This window comes from Perca fluviatilis, chromosome 19, assembly GCF_010015445.1.
Source record: "Perca fluviatilis chromosome 19, GENO_Pfluv_1.0, whole genome shotgun sequence".
NCBI lineage: Eukaryota > Metazoa > Chordata > Actinopteri > Perciformes > Percidae > Perca > Perca fluviatilis.
The window spans coordinates 19,326,284-19,345,758 of NC_053130.1; the positions used below are offsets into that span (position 1 = coordinate 19,326,284).

The 19,475-nt window shown below is 39.2% G+C and overlaps 1 protein-coding gene across 4 annotated transcripts in view; it reads left to right on the plus strand.

Annotated features, from left to right (window-relative positions):
* The first annotated feature begins 1,758 nt into the window (after positions 1-1,758).
* The window catches only part of LOC120548542 (muscular LMNA-interacting protein), a 28,702-nt gene continuing 10,985 nt past the window's right edge, over positions 1,759-19,475 (plus strand). For 3 of the 4 annotated variants that reach the window (XM_039784853.1, XM_039784855.1, XM_039784856.1), the window contains exons 1-7: positions 1,760-1,951; positions 10,843-10,965; positions 15,827-15,964; positions 16,399-17,991; positions 18,653-18,724; positions 19,236-19,313; positions 19,392-19,475. In XM_039784853.1, coding sequence (XP_039640787.1) covers positions 1,922-1,951; positions 10,843-10,965; positions 15,827-15,964; positions 16,399-17,991; positions 18,653-18,724; positions 19,236-19,313; positions 19,392-19,475 — 2,118 coding nt within the window. In that variant the 5' untranslated portion in view covers positions 1,760-1,921. Of the gene's footprint in view, positions 1,952-10,842; positions 10,966-15,826; positions 15,965-16,398; positions 17,992-18,652; positions 18,725-19,235; positions 19,314-19,391 lie in introns of all 4 variants that reach the window. The other variant, XM_039784857.1, reaches the window with a different exon arrangement.

Sequence of the window (19,475 nt, forward strand, 5' to 3'; positions counted from 1 at the left end):
GTACCAAGATAAAATGCCACACGCCTGTGCATAACAGGGAGTTTGAGTCCTGCAGAGACCTAAATTTGATTGGACATCCGCTAAATTCAGAATCGTGAGCTCTCTGCTTTCTGAAAAGAAAAAGAGAGCAGATATCTTGCTCGTCAATACCTGCTTTGTGTTATTTCACAGGTGTTCAGTGTTTACTTTCTTAATAAAGCACAACTCCATTGCTCTTAGACAAATCCATGCTGACATGTATGAACACCTGCACAGTATACTGCAATTCAGTAAAAGAGCCCTGCAAAGACACTCACTTAGATACATTTTAGTTGACAGTGTGTCAGAAAGGTGTTGGTTTGGCAGATTTTTTGTTGTAATTTGCAATAATGTTGTGCTGGATTGCACCATATTGCACAAGTGTTTGTGTTATTATGTCCACCCCATGAACTTTTTCTTATGATCACTAACATGTCATGACTACTTGTTTTAACAGTGATGCTCTGCAGTGAGGACTGTTTGCTGAGTGATAATAATCTGGGGACATAACTTGTTCGAAAGCACATCCAGTGTGCGAGATTAAATCCAGTACTACCACTAGTGTCACGTTACACGCCAGAAATCATAGCAAATGTGACTTTCTGCCTTTTCCACAAATAATGGATATTAATCCAGGGAAACAGGATTATATTCAAATCATGTAATGGTTTAAGGCTATAATTTAAGATTTACTGCTTTCCACAGAATAAATTTGATTCTCTTTACATATTTAAATTTTAGGCACTTATCCGATGTGTTTTTTATCCCGAGTCGCTCTGAATGAATACCAAATCACCAAACTACACAGAGTTTACAACACCAGAGGTAAAATAAAGAGGAACAGGCTGTGGTGTAGGTGTATGCTTTGCCTTTTTGTGATTTTCTCAGTGTGCGGCTACCACAATGAGACAGGGGGACATTAGGGTCGAAATAGACACGAACAGCTGTGACAGGAATGAAGAATGTAGTAAAGGATTAGCATCCAGCGGTCTGCTTTCACTCACTGATAAGGGAACAGAGAAGTCAATGCAGCCTCAAACAAGCAAGTAAATGAATTTCTTTCAAGGCCCCTGATAAGTCATTATTGGAAACATGCTGAGATTGATTTTTCACAGCAGTTTGCTGGCTGGCAAGGGTTCATAATATCTGGAGACTGAATGAACATCTTATATTGGTCATTTGAATTTAAAAGTATCCGTTCTGTATTAAAAATCCTCATTTGTCAGATGTGCAAGTTCAGACAGTGATGCCTTTATTCAGTTATACAGTTTCACCACACAATGCGAGCTCTTCACAGCAGACCTGTGCTAAAAACAAATATTTCATAAAAAAGAAATAAAACTCTTTAACTTTAGTTTGTTCTACACGGCTTATTTACAATTACTATCTACAACACTTATTTTCTCAGCAGGCTTTTTTTTTTGTCCAATCGATACAACCATCTCTCTTATTTTTGATCTGAGCTCAGTCAGCCAAGATATTTGTAATGTTTTCAGCATGACGTCATATTGTGGCAGTATATAATATAAGTATGAAAAACCCATGCTGAGGAGGAATACACAACTTTGGAGACAAAATAAGTTTATCTAAAAAAAAAGTGCAAAAATTGAACAAGAAAACTTGCCCGAGACAACAGCGTTGTGTTGTTTGTAGCTCCAAGCGGGAACACTGTTACTGGTGCCCAGTGGGCTGTCTGCTGTCTGTAAGCTATTTGTGGCTATTATGTGTCTATAAAAGGAAATCTGCAGGGCAATACAACACACCAACAGTACACTTTGAACTTTGCGAGACGGGCTGAAAGGTGTGCATGCTTTCGTACAAGCTTTGATCAACATTTGACAGAAGTTTTCCTGAATCCTGGACCCAAGCAACACTTCTAAATGGAGAGGCATTTGAAGCAGAAATGGACCGTGTGAGAAAGAGTCTGGGGAAGGTAAGAGGTTTTGGAAATACATGTTTTTCTTTCACCAGATGAAAAAAAAAAAAATTGGGATTTTGCTTTCAAGCTGAAGTAATATCACTCACATACTCAGTGATACTCACACACTGCTACTTGATACTGATCCTGTTATTTTCTGTCAAACTAGGATGAAAAACAGTTACCAAACTGCCTTCTGGTGAATTTAAAAGCAAGACTTAATTAATGTAAATGCATCTTATCATTGTTAATATGCTGTGAAAATTGCAAGTATATTATTATTTATTTATTTTTATACATTTTTAACTTCTTACCACTGCACTGCAAGGTCATATTGATACCTTTATTATGCATTATACAGATATTCATCATAGGAAATAAATGTTACCTTTAAAGTATGTGAGTAATGTTAAACGAGCCTGTAACTGACTCTTAAAATCTATTTTTTTCAATCACAATGGCATTTTCTCCCTAAATATGCTGCTATTGAAAATTACAGCCATTCACTGAATAATGTGCATTTTTGTTCTTGTTTTCGTCCTTGTGTATGAGACTTGGAATCATAACATTTGTTTATAATCTGAGAGAGATAACCCAGAGTGCTCTGTAGCAGTAGCAGCTGGCAGTGGGCGACATTTGCACGCCTTATCTACTCTGGAGGGAGGGGTCGTGTGTTTGTCTGTAATTAAACTCTTTACTTAGTGACACGCCCAACTGTTTATGCGTTTACTGTGGCACAATGTGAGCTATTTAGATATGCATTTTAACATCTGTGGAGCACAGCGGTTTCAGATTTACAACAGCGATTATGCGCTTCTTCTAAAAACTCCCATGCTCAATGTGGCACGGAACTGAGCATCATCAAAGGCAAACACAAATGAGTGAATATGTGATTAATGCAAGTATAGAGTGCTGCTTAAAGTTGAACTTTTGTTTTGTATAGCAGCTTCTACAGAGGAAGAATTACACAAGGAATCATGTCCCATGCATTCATTCAGTAGTATGTTTCCTTTAGTCACTTTCTGGTTGCTCACTGTTTATGAGTGTCCCTTTCAAAGGTCCCCACAGAGGGTGGTCTGCTTCAGGAAATGATTTAGTGCTGCTTGTATTCGGTCTTTGGGACGGGTCCGACATGCCTCAAGAAATAACTGAGTGAGAGCACACACACAGTGAGGCGACATGTAGCACAGTGAGCCAGTGGTGGCTGGAAATGTGATCTATGAGGACGGCATGACCTCGGCAACACTTAACGCAATTAAACATTCAAGAGGGCTCCGATGGGCAAGAAGGAAATGCTCACTTTGACCTTTCACAGTATAAACTTACTCTGCTTTGACTACAGAGGACATGCAAACAAGGGGGTTAGCCCTACATTAGAACATGGATACATAAACAAGTTTATAAGATTTGTTGCTTCTGGCTACTCCAGCCCGACTCTTTTAGGCCGACTTTACTGTCTTTCAGAAGCTGTAGCAGGCTTTAAAATATCTTTTAAAAGACATTGGTATCATATGTAACTAGACAATCTAAGGTATCCAGTGGTACCAACCATGTCATGAAAGCTTGTCGGAAAGGGAGCTATTCTAATATGGTGAATTTGTTTATTTCTGCATACTGCGGGAACTAAACAGTCTTGGATATGCATAGGTTTGGTATTACTAGAAAGTTGAGACTCTTGTAGATTGAATGAGGCCAATTGTATTCATGTGTGATGATGTTAGTCCCTGTCAGCCAGTTTATTGTAGTCAGACCATTTTTTGAAAGTTGATCTCACCATATAACATGACCTGTTGTGACCTCTAGGATAATCGCAGCCTCATGAAACTTTACAACCACAAACTACAGTCCTAGGGCATTCAGGGGATCTATGGCTTTTAAGTGTATTGCAGTTACACTTAGCTAGTGAATGTGGTGCAAATTTGAACTATCCTACATGCTATTGAGTATTTTCTTTATTTCTATATCTATCATATTTTAAAAACTGTAAAAGTTGTAAAGTAACCAGCAAGTATAGATGTGAAATAAATGAAGTGGATTAAAAGTACAATATTTGAAATGCAATGGAGTATACCTATGAATTTGTATAAAAACTTAAATACTAAATGTAAATGTACTCAGTTACATCCCACCAGCAATTAAGAGACTAAAATCTGGCTGCATGAGTCTGTCTTCTGCTTCTTTGGGATATATATTGTAATTGTCATTTATTTATTTGAACAGGGACAGTGCACAAAAAACATTAATAGATGTCTTGTGCCAGGTTGTAGCAAATTGCTAATTTCCGCTCATAGTCCTTGGGCAGGTAAATGGCACATTAAAATACAAAGTATTTACAGTACAACATATACAATACAGCTACATAAAGTCATAAAAATCTACAGACAATATTGTCCCTCTATCCCACCCCAAAAACACACATTAATGTAGCACATCAATTTACTGGTGGGAGCAAGTCTACTTAGTTAACAACCAATGCTTTGCTAAGTGTGAAAATGAGTGCAAGTTAGTGCATGAAATTAGCTCTGTAGGAAGAGTATTCCACTGATTTATAGCCACAAAGGAGAATGACGTCCTCCAAATGCAGTTTTGCGTTGTGGAAGACTACATTCGCCCCTTGTGGCTGATCTAGTTACCCGTGTTGTTTTTTCAGAGCAGAGTGTAACAAATCTTCTCAGAGGAGGAGCAGAAGCATTATGAATTATTTTAAAAATGAAGCAAACATTTGAGTGAAATATAACATTTTCAAGATTTAGCATGCCATATTTAATGAGAATATGACAGTGATAGTAATGACGTGGCTTTTTGTCATGAATCTTGAGGGCACTTTTATATAATGATTCAAGTGGCCTTAGGGCTGTTTTACATGCCTGAGACCAACTTGAAATACAATATAAAAAATGTGGAATAATCATTGCGTATAGGTATGTACTTGATGCCTCAACAGTAAGGGAATTTATTATGTTTCTGTAGTTAGATTACAGTTTTTCTTGATTGCTTTGATGCAGCAGTCAACTCAAACTCCACATTTTCAAAACAGTTAACACACAGGCCGAAACCGTGGCACTCATGGTCTAAATGACACATTTTGTTTGCAAAAGGCTCTAACCGTGCCAAAACATTTAAAATATGCAACAAAAGGTAATTTTGCTTTCAAAGAACACAACATGCAAACAAGTGTATGAGCTCTTTCAACCAACCATTACACAATGGACAACAAAACACAAAATACAGCACTCATTACTTTACAGTTTTTCCTCAATTGCTTAAACACATTTGCCCACTCTGACATCACATTTTCAAAACAGTTAACACACAGGATAAAACTGAAGCTCAATGGCCAAAATGACTGATTTTGTTAGCAAAATGCTCTAACACTCACAAAACATTAAAAGCATGCAACATAAGCAAATATTTCCATCAAACACCACAACTTGTGGTCAAATTAATTTATTCTTTCAATCAATCATTACACAATGGACAACAAAATACAAAATACAGCCATCAATATGAAATATGACACTTTACAAACTCAAATGGATACTGAAAAAAAAAAAGAAGCTACCAAAGGAAACTTATGGGTGGAAATACCTTTTAAAAAAAAAAAAAAAAAAAGATATATTTTATCTTTCACATTTAGTCCAGTCGTTCTTGACGATTATGCCGCAGGTTCTCATCAACATCGCATTGAATGTTTTCCCTTGCAATGCACCGAGGGAAATACCTCCTTGCATGGCGCATCCATCCCTGGCAGTCCTCTGCACCTATTGCCAGGCAACCAGCATTCATTGCCTCCAGGAGGGGCATCTGCTCATATGGCCGGTGATCATACGCCTTCCACCTCCAAGCAGAGAAGAACTCCTCGATTGGGTTCAGAAAAGGGAGTATGCAGGAAAGGAATTGCAACAACGAGGGCGGCTGACGCAGGACCATCTGCCAGAGCGAGTGAGGGGAAAGCCACATTGTCCCAAATTATGACATACAGAGTCATGCCAGGCCTCAACAGCCCTCTCTCTTCAGGTGGGAATCAATATTTCTTTCAATGAATCAAAAAATGTATGTGAGCATTCTCTATTGTATGGGCCAATGGTTGGTATGTGGCAAAGGACCCCATCATTGGAGATGGCAGCACACATGGTGATATTGGCACCCCTTTGACCTGGCACTGTGACAGTGGCCCTCTGCCCAATGATGTTCCTCCCGCATCTCCTCACTTTACAGAGGTTGAAGCCGGCTTCATCCACAAAAATGAATTTGTGATGTGCCCCTTCAGCTTCAGGCTCCATTATTCTCTAAGAAAAAGAGCAAATTCATAAAGCAAATTACAGTATTCCAGTCGCATTCCAGTCCTTTACGATGTCAGAGTTTCTTTGAAATGGAACTCGGTACAGCTGCTTCATTCTGACATGGTGTCGTTTAAGGAATCGATTTATAGTTGCCAAACTCACACTGTTTATATTTCTAAATGCTCCCTGATCTGCAATTACTGCTGCCTGGATTTCACGCAGTCTGATTGCATTGTTTGCCACTACCATATCTACAATGGCAGACTCCTGTTCAATACTAAATATCTTTCCTCTGCCACCAGTGTGTGGTAATGTGTGGATCCTATAAAGTAAAAGCAAAAAGCATGTCAAAATTGACATTACTGTATGACAGTCACATAAATGGGATTGATAAAACATCTGCATTACTGTAGACACAGTTTGTTCTGCTAACAGGGCAATACAGTAAAGCTGAAATACACAGTGGTATACATTACAGTAACACTGTGAATTACCTGTTCTCATTCGAAAAGCCTGACAATAGATGCCACAGTGCTCGAAGCAGAATGGGCTGGACCCTTTGTCCAGCCTCTCTAAAGGACAAGCCATGATTGATGACATAGTCAATAATTGTTGCCCGAATTTCATTTGAAACTTGAGCTCGATTTTGTCCTCTTGCTGCTGCAGCTCCTCCACCACGCATACGGGCTCCTCTTCCTCTGGCCCCTCTGCCATGGCCTCTTACTCTATGGCCTCTTTGATCCATGCTTGCAAATAGCAACACAGAGGTGGCATCTTTTTTAGATGGATGAGGACTGATTGCTGATTGAAGAGTTGTGCAAATGAGTTTCACACAGGTGCATGGAGTTTTATAATTATGCAAGTACTTTCTATCAGCTGTGAATAGATGTTTTCCTTTTGTTCAACACAGTGAATCCAATAGAGTTCGGGGTCTTTCAATGAGATCTGTGGTAACTGTTTTGACAAAGGGTGTGAAAAATGTGTGAAACAAATGAAAAAGTGTTAAAACATTTGCAAGAGAAGACTTCTGCTGTGGTAATAATGTGATGATGAAGATAAAGCGGATCCAAGTTTCATTTAGTGTGTCTTAGCAAATGAGAAAAACTGTAAGTAGCTTTCATGCCAGTGCCATTTTTTTGTTTTTGATACTTACTTTCAAACTGTGGCTGAAAACTGAAATACTGTAAATATTACACATAATACATGTAAATGAGTATAAGAAATTAAGAAAATAAAAATAAAATCTATTACAGTAAAGTATAAACATCTATTACTGTAGAGTATAAGAAATAGCCACTATTGATACTCTGTCCCTGCAGACTGATCTGTGGGGCCACATGGCCTAACCCTGCAGACTGATCTATGGGGCCAAATGGCCTAACCCTGCACACTGATCTATGGGGCCACATGGTCTAACCCTGCAGACTGATCTATGGGGCCACATGGTCTAACCCTGCAGACTGATCTATGGGGCCACATGGCCTAACCCTGCAGACTGATTACTAATTGAAGATTTGTGTGAATGAGTGTCAAACAGGAGCTTCAGTGATTTCATACTGATGTAGGTAGTTTCTAATAGTTAGGAACATATGGTTTCTGTTTGGTTACCATAGCTAAAACAATGGAGTTTGGACTGCTTGAATTACATCTGTGTTAACTATTCTGCAAAAGGGTGGGAAAAATGTGTCAATCCAATGAGAAAGGGTTAACACATTTGCAAGAGGTGTCTTCTGCTCTGCTGAGACAGTGATGATGAAAACCGAGTGGATCCCAGTTTCTTTAAGCAGGTCAAAGCAATCAAGAAAAACTGTAAATGTCAGTGTGTTGCCCAGCTGTTTTAGATGTTTTTTAAAGCTGAGATTTGGATCAAGGGTGACACCCAGATATTTGAATTGGTCCACATTTTTTATTATTTTCCCATTTACAAAGATGTCAGGACACTCTAAGTTTGCACCTGTTTGTGAAAAACATTGTAGCAGACTTGTCAACATTCAATGTAAGACAGGAATTGTGCAGCCAGTCAGCAAACCTATGCATTGCCTTTTGTTAGTTTTATAGAAACCTCAGTTGCATTTTTCCCAGACCCAGAAAGGCCAAATATCCTGATCAGTACTGTATTGAACTCAAAAATGTGGTTTGAAAAATTCTTTTATGGCAGAAAAGACATTATAATATTGGGCCTGCAGTTATTTTAATGCCTAACTGGACACATGGATAAGACCAGTATTTTTGACATTGGAGTCAAACAGAAATGTTGTTTTGGTGTAAGACCTTTGCTTCATTTGAATCCAGATGAGTGACACACACACACACAAACACAGCGCCAGCCTGAGAGAGAGAGAGAGAGAGAGAGAGAGAGAGATCGCTTTGTGACTGGCGCATATAAATAGCGTCCAGTCTCTACGCAACACTTAGGTCATTTTGACGTCACGATGGCGGGCGCCAGCTTGGCTGCGGCTACTGTAAAACGGCCATTACGTGCCCGGTGTGGGAGAAATGACATTTTTAATTAAAAATATTGCTTTTCCTTAGATGAACTAATGGATTTGCGTAGATATCAACACAGTATTGGCACATTTATTTTCGAGTGAAGTCTTTCTAGAAGACCAGCATGTGATATGTATTTATATACTGTATGTGTCTTGCATGATGCACAAAGTAAGAAATGATAAATAACTGCTCTGAAAACATCAATGAAATAGTCCCAGCAGGAGCCACAGCATGTCATTCAAATAAAACATACACTTTTACATTTTAAAATGGAAGTTCTGAGAAATCGTAATTTATAATCATCTTGGTAATCATTTTGTTTGGATGCTGCTTTTGTATCTTCTTCAAATATTTAATCTAACACAAATTAGCCTAGGCCTATTACTTTGACTGTGTCTACATCAACCAGCGGAGGCGGTGTGATTTATTTTTAGACAGAATCTCAAGTATGTGCTACAATAGCTCCACTTATTAGTGAAGGAACTTTCAGTGCCCTTACCCTCCAGTTTGAATGTTTCAGTTGCCAACACTGTGGCAGCTAGAAAAGATCAGTTAGAAAAGAAAAGCGGAAGCCTGCTTTGATTGCTGCAGTGAGAATAAATAGGAAATGTTTTCATTTATAGAGTGGCTCAACAGTCGTCTCCACAGATTCAATTTTCTTGCAATTTATGTAATGTAACCTTAGCAAAGTCTGGAAACATATGGATGTTCTGATAATTCCTTCAATATTATAGGCGCAGAGATGTTACTTATCTTTGATGGCAAAGCTTTTACCCATTACAATTCACAGATCCACCTCTTTATGCATTTTAGCATGGGTGCAGAAAATGGACCCATTATCACTTATGTGAATGCTGCCGTGTACACCCAATAAACTATGCAGGTTCAGGAAAAGCTGAGAGCCGGATTTAACAGGTCATCTCTGTGGACTGTAGAGGTTTAAAAGTATGGAACTGCTTGTCTCTGGGGTTGTTTAATAATGTCAACACAAATGTGGTTTTAGCCCCTTTTCATTTTTACAGAGGACACCACGTATCCGTTTGGCAATTAAACTAATCTTGGATAATGGCATCTTTTAGTAATCATGTGATAAAAATGACATCCAGGGTGCAAAAAGCTGGTCATCAGTCAGGAGTTGCTGCACCAGAAAGATGTGTTAAAAACGTAAAGCTCCTTTCATCTACATCACATGCCGGCAGAGCTCTCACTGTAGTAAGTATTGGGATCACTCGAAAACTGGTGCAAATTCAACAAAGTATTTCCTTCTTAGGAATCTCTCAATATTTTGGCTTATTTCTTTAAGGGAGTAAGATGAGAAGATCAGTACCACTCTCAGATCTGTATGCTAAATATGAAGCTACAACCAGCAGGCGATTAGCTTAGCATATAGAATAAATACTGGAAACAGCCTGGCTTATGTTTTATGTACAGCAACAAAACATTTTTTTTTTTAATGATGTGACGACACAAGTGCTTGACCAATCATTATCGACAGCATTGCCAGCAAAGATGCCAGAGTACCTGGAACTTTTATATAATCTCCTAAACAGCGTTGAAATTGAGCTCCATGAACTTGCTTGCTGGACAACAGTGGAAACCACCCCTGACAATAGATATACATTAAGTTGTTTAGTTCCTGCAGTGGAAATGGCCCATAGATTACAAAGCTGCTCAAGTTGTTTAACATAGAGAAGCATATTTGGCTTCTTATTACAGAGTTTCTGCATAATATTCAACATTTTTCACCCAAACTAACAGCACAGCACAAGAAAAATATGTGTGTGGTAAGGTGCCTTGAGCAGACGACAACATGAGCTGATTTAATTGCAACTCATCACTCCTCATTAAGTCTGGGTGTGGCGAGGTTTTGAGCTGCAGGGTGCCTGATCTTTGGGTGGCAGTGTGATGATGGTTCATTAGTGGCGGGCTATAGAAAGAAGCTGAAATGCAGTGGTATTCAACTGTGAGTGACTGAAACATGGATTTTATGGAGAGCTAGACATGACCCCTTAAACTTTAACAGATAAGAAGTCCCATTGTGCATGACTCATCATTTACTGTAAGTAAATAATAGAAATTGTAATCAAGAGCTTGTAACGTGGACAATTTGTTCCTCTCCTCTCTGTTTTACAGGTTTCAATAGGAGTGCCCTCCCATTTGAGTTTCATGTTTTTGCCAGTGGTGCAGAAATTACCAATTAAAAACATTGTTACTGAGGAGGAGAGATCTGGAGCTTTGACAGAAAAAACAAATAAGGTACAGCAGCAGCAACACACACACACACACACACACACACACACACACACACACACACACACACACACACACACACACACACACACACACACACACACACACACACACACACACACACACACACACACACACACACACACACACACACACACACACACACTGGTTTTCTTGATCTGTAACACAATTACTGCTTTGATTGCAAGGCGTTCATCAGAATGAACGTATATATAGTGTGGATTTAGCTAATTGACTTGTCTTTGTAGTGTCACCTGGTGCTTGTGGTGTTGTTTTAAATCCCTATCTGTTTGCAAAGCGAGACTAGCTCCAGGTAGACAAACTTACTCATGTTCTATATTTTGGGGGAAATTCTGCAGCATTGAAAATGAAGCCACTCAGCCTGTCCGGTTAAATTGATGTGATCTTATTTTTGAGCCCACAGCCTCGTGCTACTTGCTAAGATCACCAGCTTAAATGCACCCAGACTGTGTCTGCATAAAAATATCAATGTGACCACTTTCTTCTTATATTAGATGTGACAGATATGACTTTCTGTTCTACACTCTCCATTTATTCTCTACATGACATTGATTTTCATCAAACTTATGAGCCTTGACTAACAATACTTTATATTGCAAATTACTTTCACTTTTAATACTATTCATTCAAACACTTTCAACAATAGAGACTAAATCTGAGTGTGCAGTAACCTCTACAATAGTGGTCACAACTGAAGCCACGTGCAAAACTCTAACCACAGTCTGCATTACCAACAGTCACCTGAGCTAAGCAGTTCACATCTCCTGCAAAACTCATTCCAAGCAACACAACTCTTCAATGTCCTAAGATTTACTCTTTTACATACGATATACAGTTATTGTGGTGTCAATAAGATTTCTTCGTTCATCATATAAGAGTGCATTATATAGAAGATTTTTTTTACAGTACATTGAATAATAATAATAATAATAATATTAATAATAATAATAATAATAATAATAATAATAATAATAATAATAATAATAATAATAATAAAACAATTACTTGCAAGGCAAATACCAACAGACAACACACACGGCATTAATATTTCTTTGCCATATGTTTTCTTTTGACAGATCCTTTTTAAGTTCTTCATTTTCTGATCTTGGGCTCAACTTTATGTAGGCTACATTAATTGCACCCAAACCAAAAGTTCTTGAAAGCTATCATCCTGGGGCCTGGTGTGAACCCCCAACACCCTGGTGCGTTGATTGCTGAAGGATGTTTATCCAGCATCAACATCATGGCAGCGCCACAGCTCTGGGTGCCTCAGGATAGCCAACTTCTTCTGCTGCCTGGAGTCAGACTTCAAAGATCTTCTCACTGGGGTGGCACCATTAGTCTCTCAACCTCCCACACTGTTATTACCTAAATCCCTTCATGTTATAAACTGACAACAACATAAGATATGCTGACTAACCCTGTGTTCTAGCGTACGTAGGGAGTATTATCTTTTCTTACATGAGCTATATTAGATTGTGTGTCACGCATGGCTTTGTGCTCATTTCTTTCTACCATGTCTTCATTTGAACTCCATTTCCACTTCATTTTTTTGTTCTATAACTCTATCTCCATCTTTCTCTCCTGTTGTTGTTATTTTTACCACAGAGCAGTGTTAGAGATTTAAAAAGCCAAGTTTTGGATTTGATGACCCACTTTGCTGCTTTATAACCAGCAGTGGGAACTAATATCCTTTACTTAAGCCTTGCAAAAGTAGCAATACCACAATATAAATCTTGCATTCAAAGTTTAAATTTTCAGATGTTTATATTTCTACATTAGTATATTACAATGTTGTATTATTATTGCACAACATGTAGTTTAAACTGAAGCAAATTGAATCTACTTTATATAGCAATTGGCAATTTCATCTATAACCATGTGTCATATTTTATGATGTGATGAGTTGTTTTTTATGAAAAATTATAATCTGTAAAGTAACTAGAAACAATAGGGTCGCTGTCACAGAGGATTCAAAAATACAATATTTCCCTCTGTAATGTAGAGGAGTAAAAGTATAAATTAGCATAAATACTCAAGTATTAGTAATTGTACATTAGTTGAGTAAATGTTTTTTCCACTGCAGTAGTAGGACTAAATGTCAGCATGTGAGAAAAAAAAAACTTGTACAAATGCACGTTCTTATGTTCATATTTTGTTACTAAGCATGTTAAACTGTATGAATGTAACATAAACGGAAAAGTTTCTTACTGAGAGTTAGATAAGAAGCTCAATACCACTCTTATGTCTGTAGGTTTAATGGGAAGCTACCTCCAGCAGCCAGCTAGCTTAGCTTAGCATAAAGACTGGAAACAGGGAAAAAGCTAGCCTGGCTCGACCCAACGATAACCAAATCTGAAGACTCATTCACTAAGATGTTGTATCTTGTTTGTTTAATGCGTACCAAAACTAATGATGATGTTACTCAGAGTCACGTCAGGTGAGAACACTTTTAATCTATTGAGTAGTGACTGATCTTGAGTTGTGGCACAAGATATATTTTTTTGCTTTCTCACTCTTGCTTTTTGTACTGCTGCACTACATTTAGTCGTTTTAAGGCATTACCGATTAGTGATACTCCCTGCGGAAAGACAGCTGCCATATTTAGATGCCAGCTCATTAATCCACCACTGTGATTCAGAGCAGTCTGCACTTCTAAATATGTCCTATTCAAAAGAAAGGAATTCACATTTGCATTATTCAACCTCAACCTATTTTAACCTCAAGTGGCCATTATCAGTTTGCATTCTGAGTGGCCACCATTGATTTGAAATATGAGGTAGGCTACTAAGGTACAATACTTCAGCTTCCCTGTCTAATTATTTTCTTGCTTAAAATTAGTTTACTAATTGTGCATCACAAATCTTCAAACAGACTAAATTAGTTGAAGTGGTAGCAGATATTTCCTTTCTGAAATACACGGTACGTTTGTGAGACATTTTGTTTAGTTTCGTGCCATGACATTTAGTTCAGCTAATGAGAAGCAACCAGAATAAATTGAGAAAATCTTAATTACTCAAGATCTTTGCCTAAAGACAGAGCCACGCCAAATAGGATTAAGTAGTAAAAAATAGTCAATTCATTCAAAAATAGCTAGAACTCACTGTGCATTTAATCCAAGTTCTTAATATAACTGCTTTCAACACTCAATATGTGGTGATGTTATCAACATGAGGTGACATTTATGTTAAATACAGTCCTAGGAATAAGTGTCATTCTGGCAGCCTTTCATTTATTTAAATAACGCTAATCTACAGTTAGGTAACAGAAAAGCACTGAGAATATTTTTCATTTCAAAAAATGAAGGGTGTCATTATCATGTGGTGTCATATATATTTTTAGGATCATAATTAGGCTACTATAAATGTGAGAGTTCATGTCAGGAATGATGCATGTCATAATCACTTACTCTTTATAGCTCCACTTAAATGTCGCATATATTAATATTATTTTAACTGAAATTCATGCACATTCAATAAACCACAACAATTTGAATCATATTCTATGGGATGTAATGGCCTGAATTTAGAATTTTGGTCAAATAATATGAAATTGGAGTCACACCCGTTTTTATCTGTGGGACATTGATATTAAAGTCTGTTCTCACTGGGGAAATTGTAACCTTAACAAAGTGGAGTGAATGTAAATTATGTTAAATTTGCAAAACTCCATGCATTCCCATCATACTCTATTGTGTAATTTACATAGGTGGATTTACCTTTACCTTTTAATTACCTATAGGCCAAGCTAGGCTAGCTGTTTCCCTGTTTCAAGTCTTTATGCTAAGCTAAGCTAAGCTAACTGGCTGCTGGCTAGCTTCATATTTAACATACAGAGAGAGTGGTATTGATCTTCTCATCTAACTTTCAGTAAGTATTTACCAAAATGTCAAACTCATTTTTTTTTTACATTCATAAAATTTAACATGCTTTTGGTAACAAAATATTAGTGAACACAATATTAAGCCTGGTCTGTCCGTGGTTTCTCCCTAAAAGGACGTTTTTCCTCGCCACTGTCGCACTAAATGCTTGCTCTTGGGGGAATTACTGGAATTGTAAATTAGAGTGTGGTCTGGACCTACTCTATCTGTAAAGTGTCTTGAGATAACTCTTGTTATGATTTGATACTATAAATAAAACTGAATTGAATTGAATAATACATAGTGAATATAAAGATTTATTTTACCACATGCTGATATAATTTTCTAGGGTCTAGTTATCAGAGGTAAGAAGTAACTAAGTTAAGTACTTATATACAATGGAGGTACCTGTTACCCTGTAATACAGTACTTCTACTCTACAGTACTTCTATGTTTCACAGGCAATACAACAAATTATCGAGGATGTTCCCTGGTCAGTCAAGGACATCAGCTGTTTACACAACGGTAATGTGCGGTGACTTCACACACATGCGAGACTCTGGACGCTCTGTCATCTTGGTTGAAGTTTAAACACTATTTTAAGCACCTTATCTTACAGAAGGTTATGCTTAATTTTATTGGTTTTGGGACACAAATGCTTGAATTTTCATATTTGATTGAATTGAATATATTTGGGACCAGGATGAGCTAGGGTTAAATTAGTGTGTATTGGCTGGCTTCTCCTCAGTTGCTCAGTTCTTCACATGAGAATAGTACAACTTTGACGTCAGCAGGACATTTACATGTACATATGTATTATATGTGTGGGGCTGGCATGTGGTGTGGTGTGGTGAAACCAAGCACACCCCCTGAGCTCAGAGAGGCTCGCTGAAGTTCACCTCGGGTTTTCTCAGGTTTCACTTGCTCAGTTCCTCCTAAACATTTGCCTCATTTTCCTCCTGTCAGAACTTAACAGTGTCCCATGAGAAGACAGCCGGGGAGATCATGTCGGACAGGGAGATTTTCAAAGCAGAGATAGTCTTTATAAAAGACTCTGCGGAGGGTGGAGCAGGAAACACAGTCCAACCAGGGACAAAACTTCAAGTAAGTACAACACGTGCACTCTTAATGTTATGTGGAAACTATGGCTGAAAGCTTTGTTACGGACATATTCACATACCTGTGCATGTGTGTGTGTGTGGAATATATATGTCTATATATTTGCAGGATAAATATATTCTTATCAAGTTGGCATACATAAAGGGATTGTCAGGGCATACAATAAATGGATGTAACAGTCCAAGGTGGACATTTATTGCCTTTCAAATTTGAGAAGTATAATTAGAATCTAGTCAATATGAAAATAACCCAACAAGTTTCATAGTTTCTACTCTTTGTTGTGTTGGTGTCAGATATAGACTTCATCAAAGTTTTTTTTTTCTTTTTCTCTGCACACATTTTGGTCACGCTAGCTTTTTAAGAATTTAAAGTGAGACGCATAAAAACAACTAATCACACTTTGCTCTTTTGTTTTTCAGCCTTCACCGGATCACGTGAGCCTCTCTCAAACCAAAGCCTCTCCTTCAGTCAGCGTTCAGTCTGAAAATACCCCCAACCACGTAGCTGCCGGGACAGCCTCTATGGAAACAGCTGTTGATAAACACAGGGGCATTTCCCAGTGGCAGAGTCACGATACCTCTGGACTTTGTGAGGTTAGCTCGGGTTTCTTTGCAAATATAGCGTCTGTGTCAGAAGACAGAATGAGCCCCACAAACTCTGCAGACCTGTTCCCCACACCGGCTTCATCCAGAGAGTCCATCCTCTCCGAGGACTTGGACAGAGAGAAGAGCTGGTCGGCTGTACAGCTTTCCTCTCTCACCTCTCCTGTTTCTTTCAGCCGCACTGTTTCTCCCTGCTCATCTGTCCGCTCCGGCATCTTCTCCCCTACTGTCGTCCAGATCAAGAGGCACTTTCTCGCTCCTGGCTCTAGTCTGGTTCACACCCCCTGTTTCTCATCCTGCGAGAGCCTGTCCTCCTCTGTCTGTCCCCAGTCCCCTCCTCCTCCTCGCCGGCACCGGCCTCCTCTCACCCGACTCTCCCTCCTCACTGCCATCCTAAGAAAAGGTCGTCTTCCTGTCCTGTCCCCTGCTCTGCAGAGGCCTTACACCCCCTGCTGGCCTGTTAGCCCCGTGACCCTGTCCTTTTGTAATGCATGCTCAGCAGCCTCCAGTGTGGCCTCCATTCCCCTCGAGTTTTCCTCTCGGTTCTCCTCATCAGCATCTATAGATAGTCAGAGCCACGCTCACAGGGAGCCTATTAGAAGTGTCACAGCTCCTCCACCAAAGTCAAATGAGCTCAGTAGAACATGCCCTCAAACTCGAGCGAAAAGATGCTCAAGCAGTGCGCCTAGATGGGAGCAGGTTATTTCACCACCACCAGCTGTAAAGAGCACACTCCCGAGAGTGCCACTGCCTCAATTTTGCTCAAACTTCAATTCTGTTTCCCCACTAAAGCATAAAAGAATAGACTGTGCAACTTCCAAAAAGCTGCAACACCCACACGTGTCCATTTCCAAGTCCCACGAGCTGAAGCCCATCATCACTGACATTTACCTCAAGGGCCCTACAGATAACAACCTTAAAAAAGTAATCTCCCCGTCCCCTGAAGATATTAATAAGTTAGAGACCTCTGTGGCCCAGAAATGGAGTCCCCTGCCAAATTCATCTCTCTCAAGTCTTCACTCGCTTTCTCAAAAACTGAGGTCTCCCTCTGTCTCTCCTCCTCGGCTACACCCTTCTCAATCACGCTCACCCGGTGTCACAATGTTCTGTGACACGGCATCACCACCTGTACAAAACACCACGGAAAGGTGTGAGTCAGAGAGGAGCTGCCCTGATTCCAAAACATCAGCTGGTTTTCACAGAACTCACTGTCTGTCTCCTTCCCGCTACACACCCATGGCTTTTCCCGGATGGCCCTCACCCACTAACTCCCCCACGCCTACGCCCTCTCCTGCTCCACCAATCAGAGACTTCAGCCCGTCCCCTTCTCTCTCCATGTGCTCCACGCCCTCCCCAAAGCCTGGGAGTGGAATATCAGACTGTAGTGACAGGGAGGGTAAAAAAAGAAAGGTAGCCGCTCTGCTTGCCATATGCATGCTTTAACTGAGAATATTATTTATTATGCTCCTTGTGACATGCTGTTCTCCCTCGCTATGTAGTTAAAAACAGATTTCCTTCACTTGATAGCTGGATATCAAGTGCTGTTCTCTGCTTTTAGATTTCTGTTTATGTTTGCCATAGCATTTTTTTATTGATGTTGTTATAGATCTTTGCTTCGCAGAGATTTCAAACAGTTTGTTACTGTTTGCTGGATTGTAATGATTGACATATCTGAAATGCCATATGTTAAAGCAAGAGGGAACCATCATCTTACATTGATATAGCAGATTTAAAACTCTGGTTTCTAGGCCAGAAATATATGCTTGAAGTTAAGTAACATCTGAGTATTAACCATCAGAAATCCAACTATAAGTCGATGTGGGACACAGCCATGTTGCCTGTCAGTGTGAAAAAGTTGGTTGTAACTTAACTGTTGGGCATCTTGAGCGAGGCTGACTTTTTTGCATGATTAGTAGCCTGCGGCATTGTGAGATAAAGCATGCCTAATGATATGTAAAACACATATGATGACTTTCCACAAGATATTCTATAACGTCTATCTTTAGTAAAATGCAGAAATTTGAATTCATTTTAATTTCACTGTTTGCTCTTCTCTCTCTATGAACTCCAGACACACAAGATAAAGTTAAACTACAAATCGTTCGCTGCAATTCCCACAAACACCCTTCTGTTGGATCAGCAGGTGAGTTCACTTGACTCTGTCCAACTAACTCATCTTCTTATCCTTCTAACAACCATCCATATGAAGCCCTAATGCAAGCCTGATGCAGGCACTCTAGCAAATGTTGCCATCTGGACCATTATGTGGTGAATGTGAAATAGGAATAATCTCATGAGGTATTAGTCCACTCCTCAGGCTTTGTAGAGAAATGCATTTTTGTATTTGCAAACATTTATTGACAGAAAACTTATTTCAGAAGGATTTACAGGCGATAAAGCAAGATGTCTCGTTTTTAAACCCTTGTAAAGGTCAAAACAGACTCAAAGAGAAACATGGCATATTGCTTGTCATTTACACTGCAGTATGTTACATTTAGAGCTGTGGAGGAGGGAGAGATGTCTGAGAAGAATACAGAGTGGATGGATATGAATTCAAGAGTTGCTGCAATGTCTAAGCCTCCTGTATAATCACTCACAGAGAGCAGCAGTCTTGGCAAGGAGCTCAATCTGTCCACTCTGCTTTGCATTCACAGACAATAGACGAGCAAGTAGAGAGAGAAGAGAGTCCATGTGACAGGTTGGACAGAGGTGTTGCAGACACCCACGCTGAGGTATTAATGAACACATTACTGCTGGTTTGCACTGCACACTTCACACAACTGCCCGTTAACATCAAACATTACCTACAGATGTGCTCACCCGCTGAGCTCCGGCAGCAGTCAGAGGAGCTTTATGCGGTTATTGATGAGATATTGGCAAATTCCATTCCAACT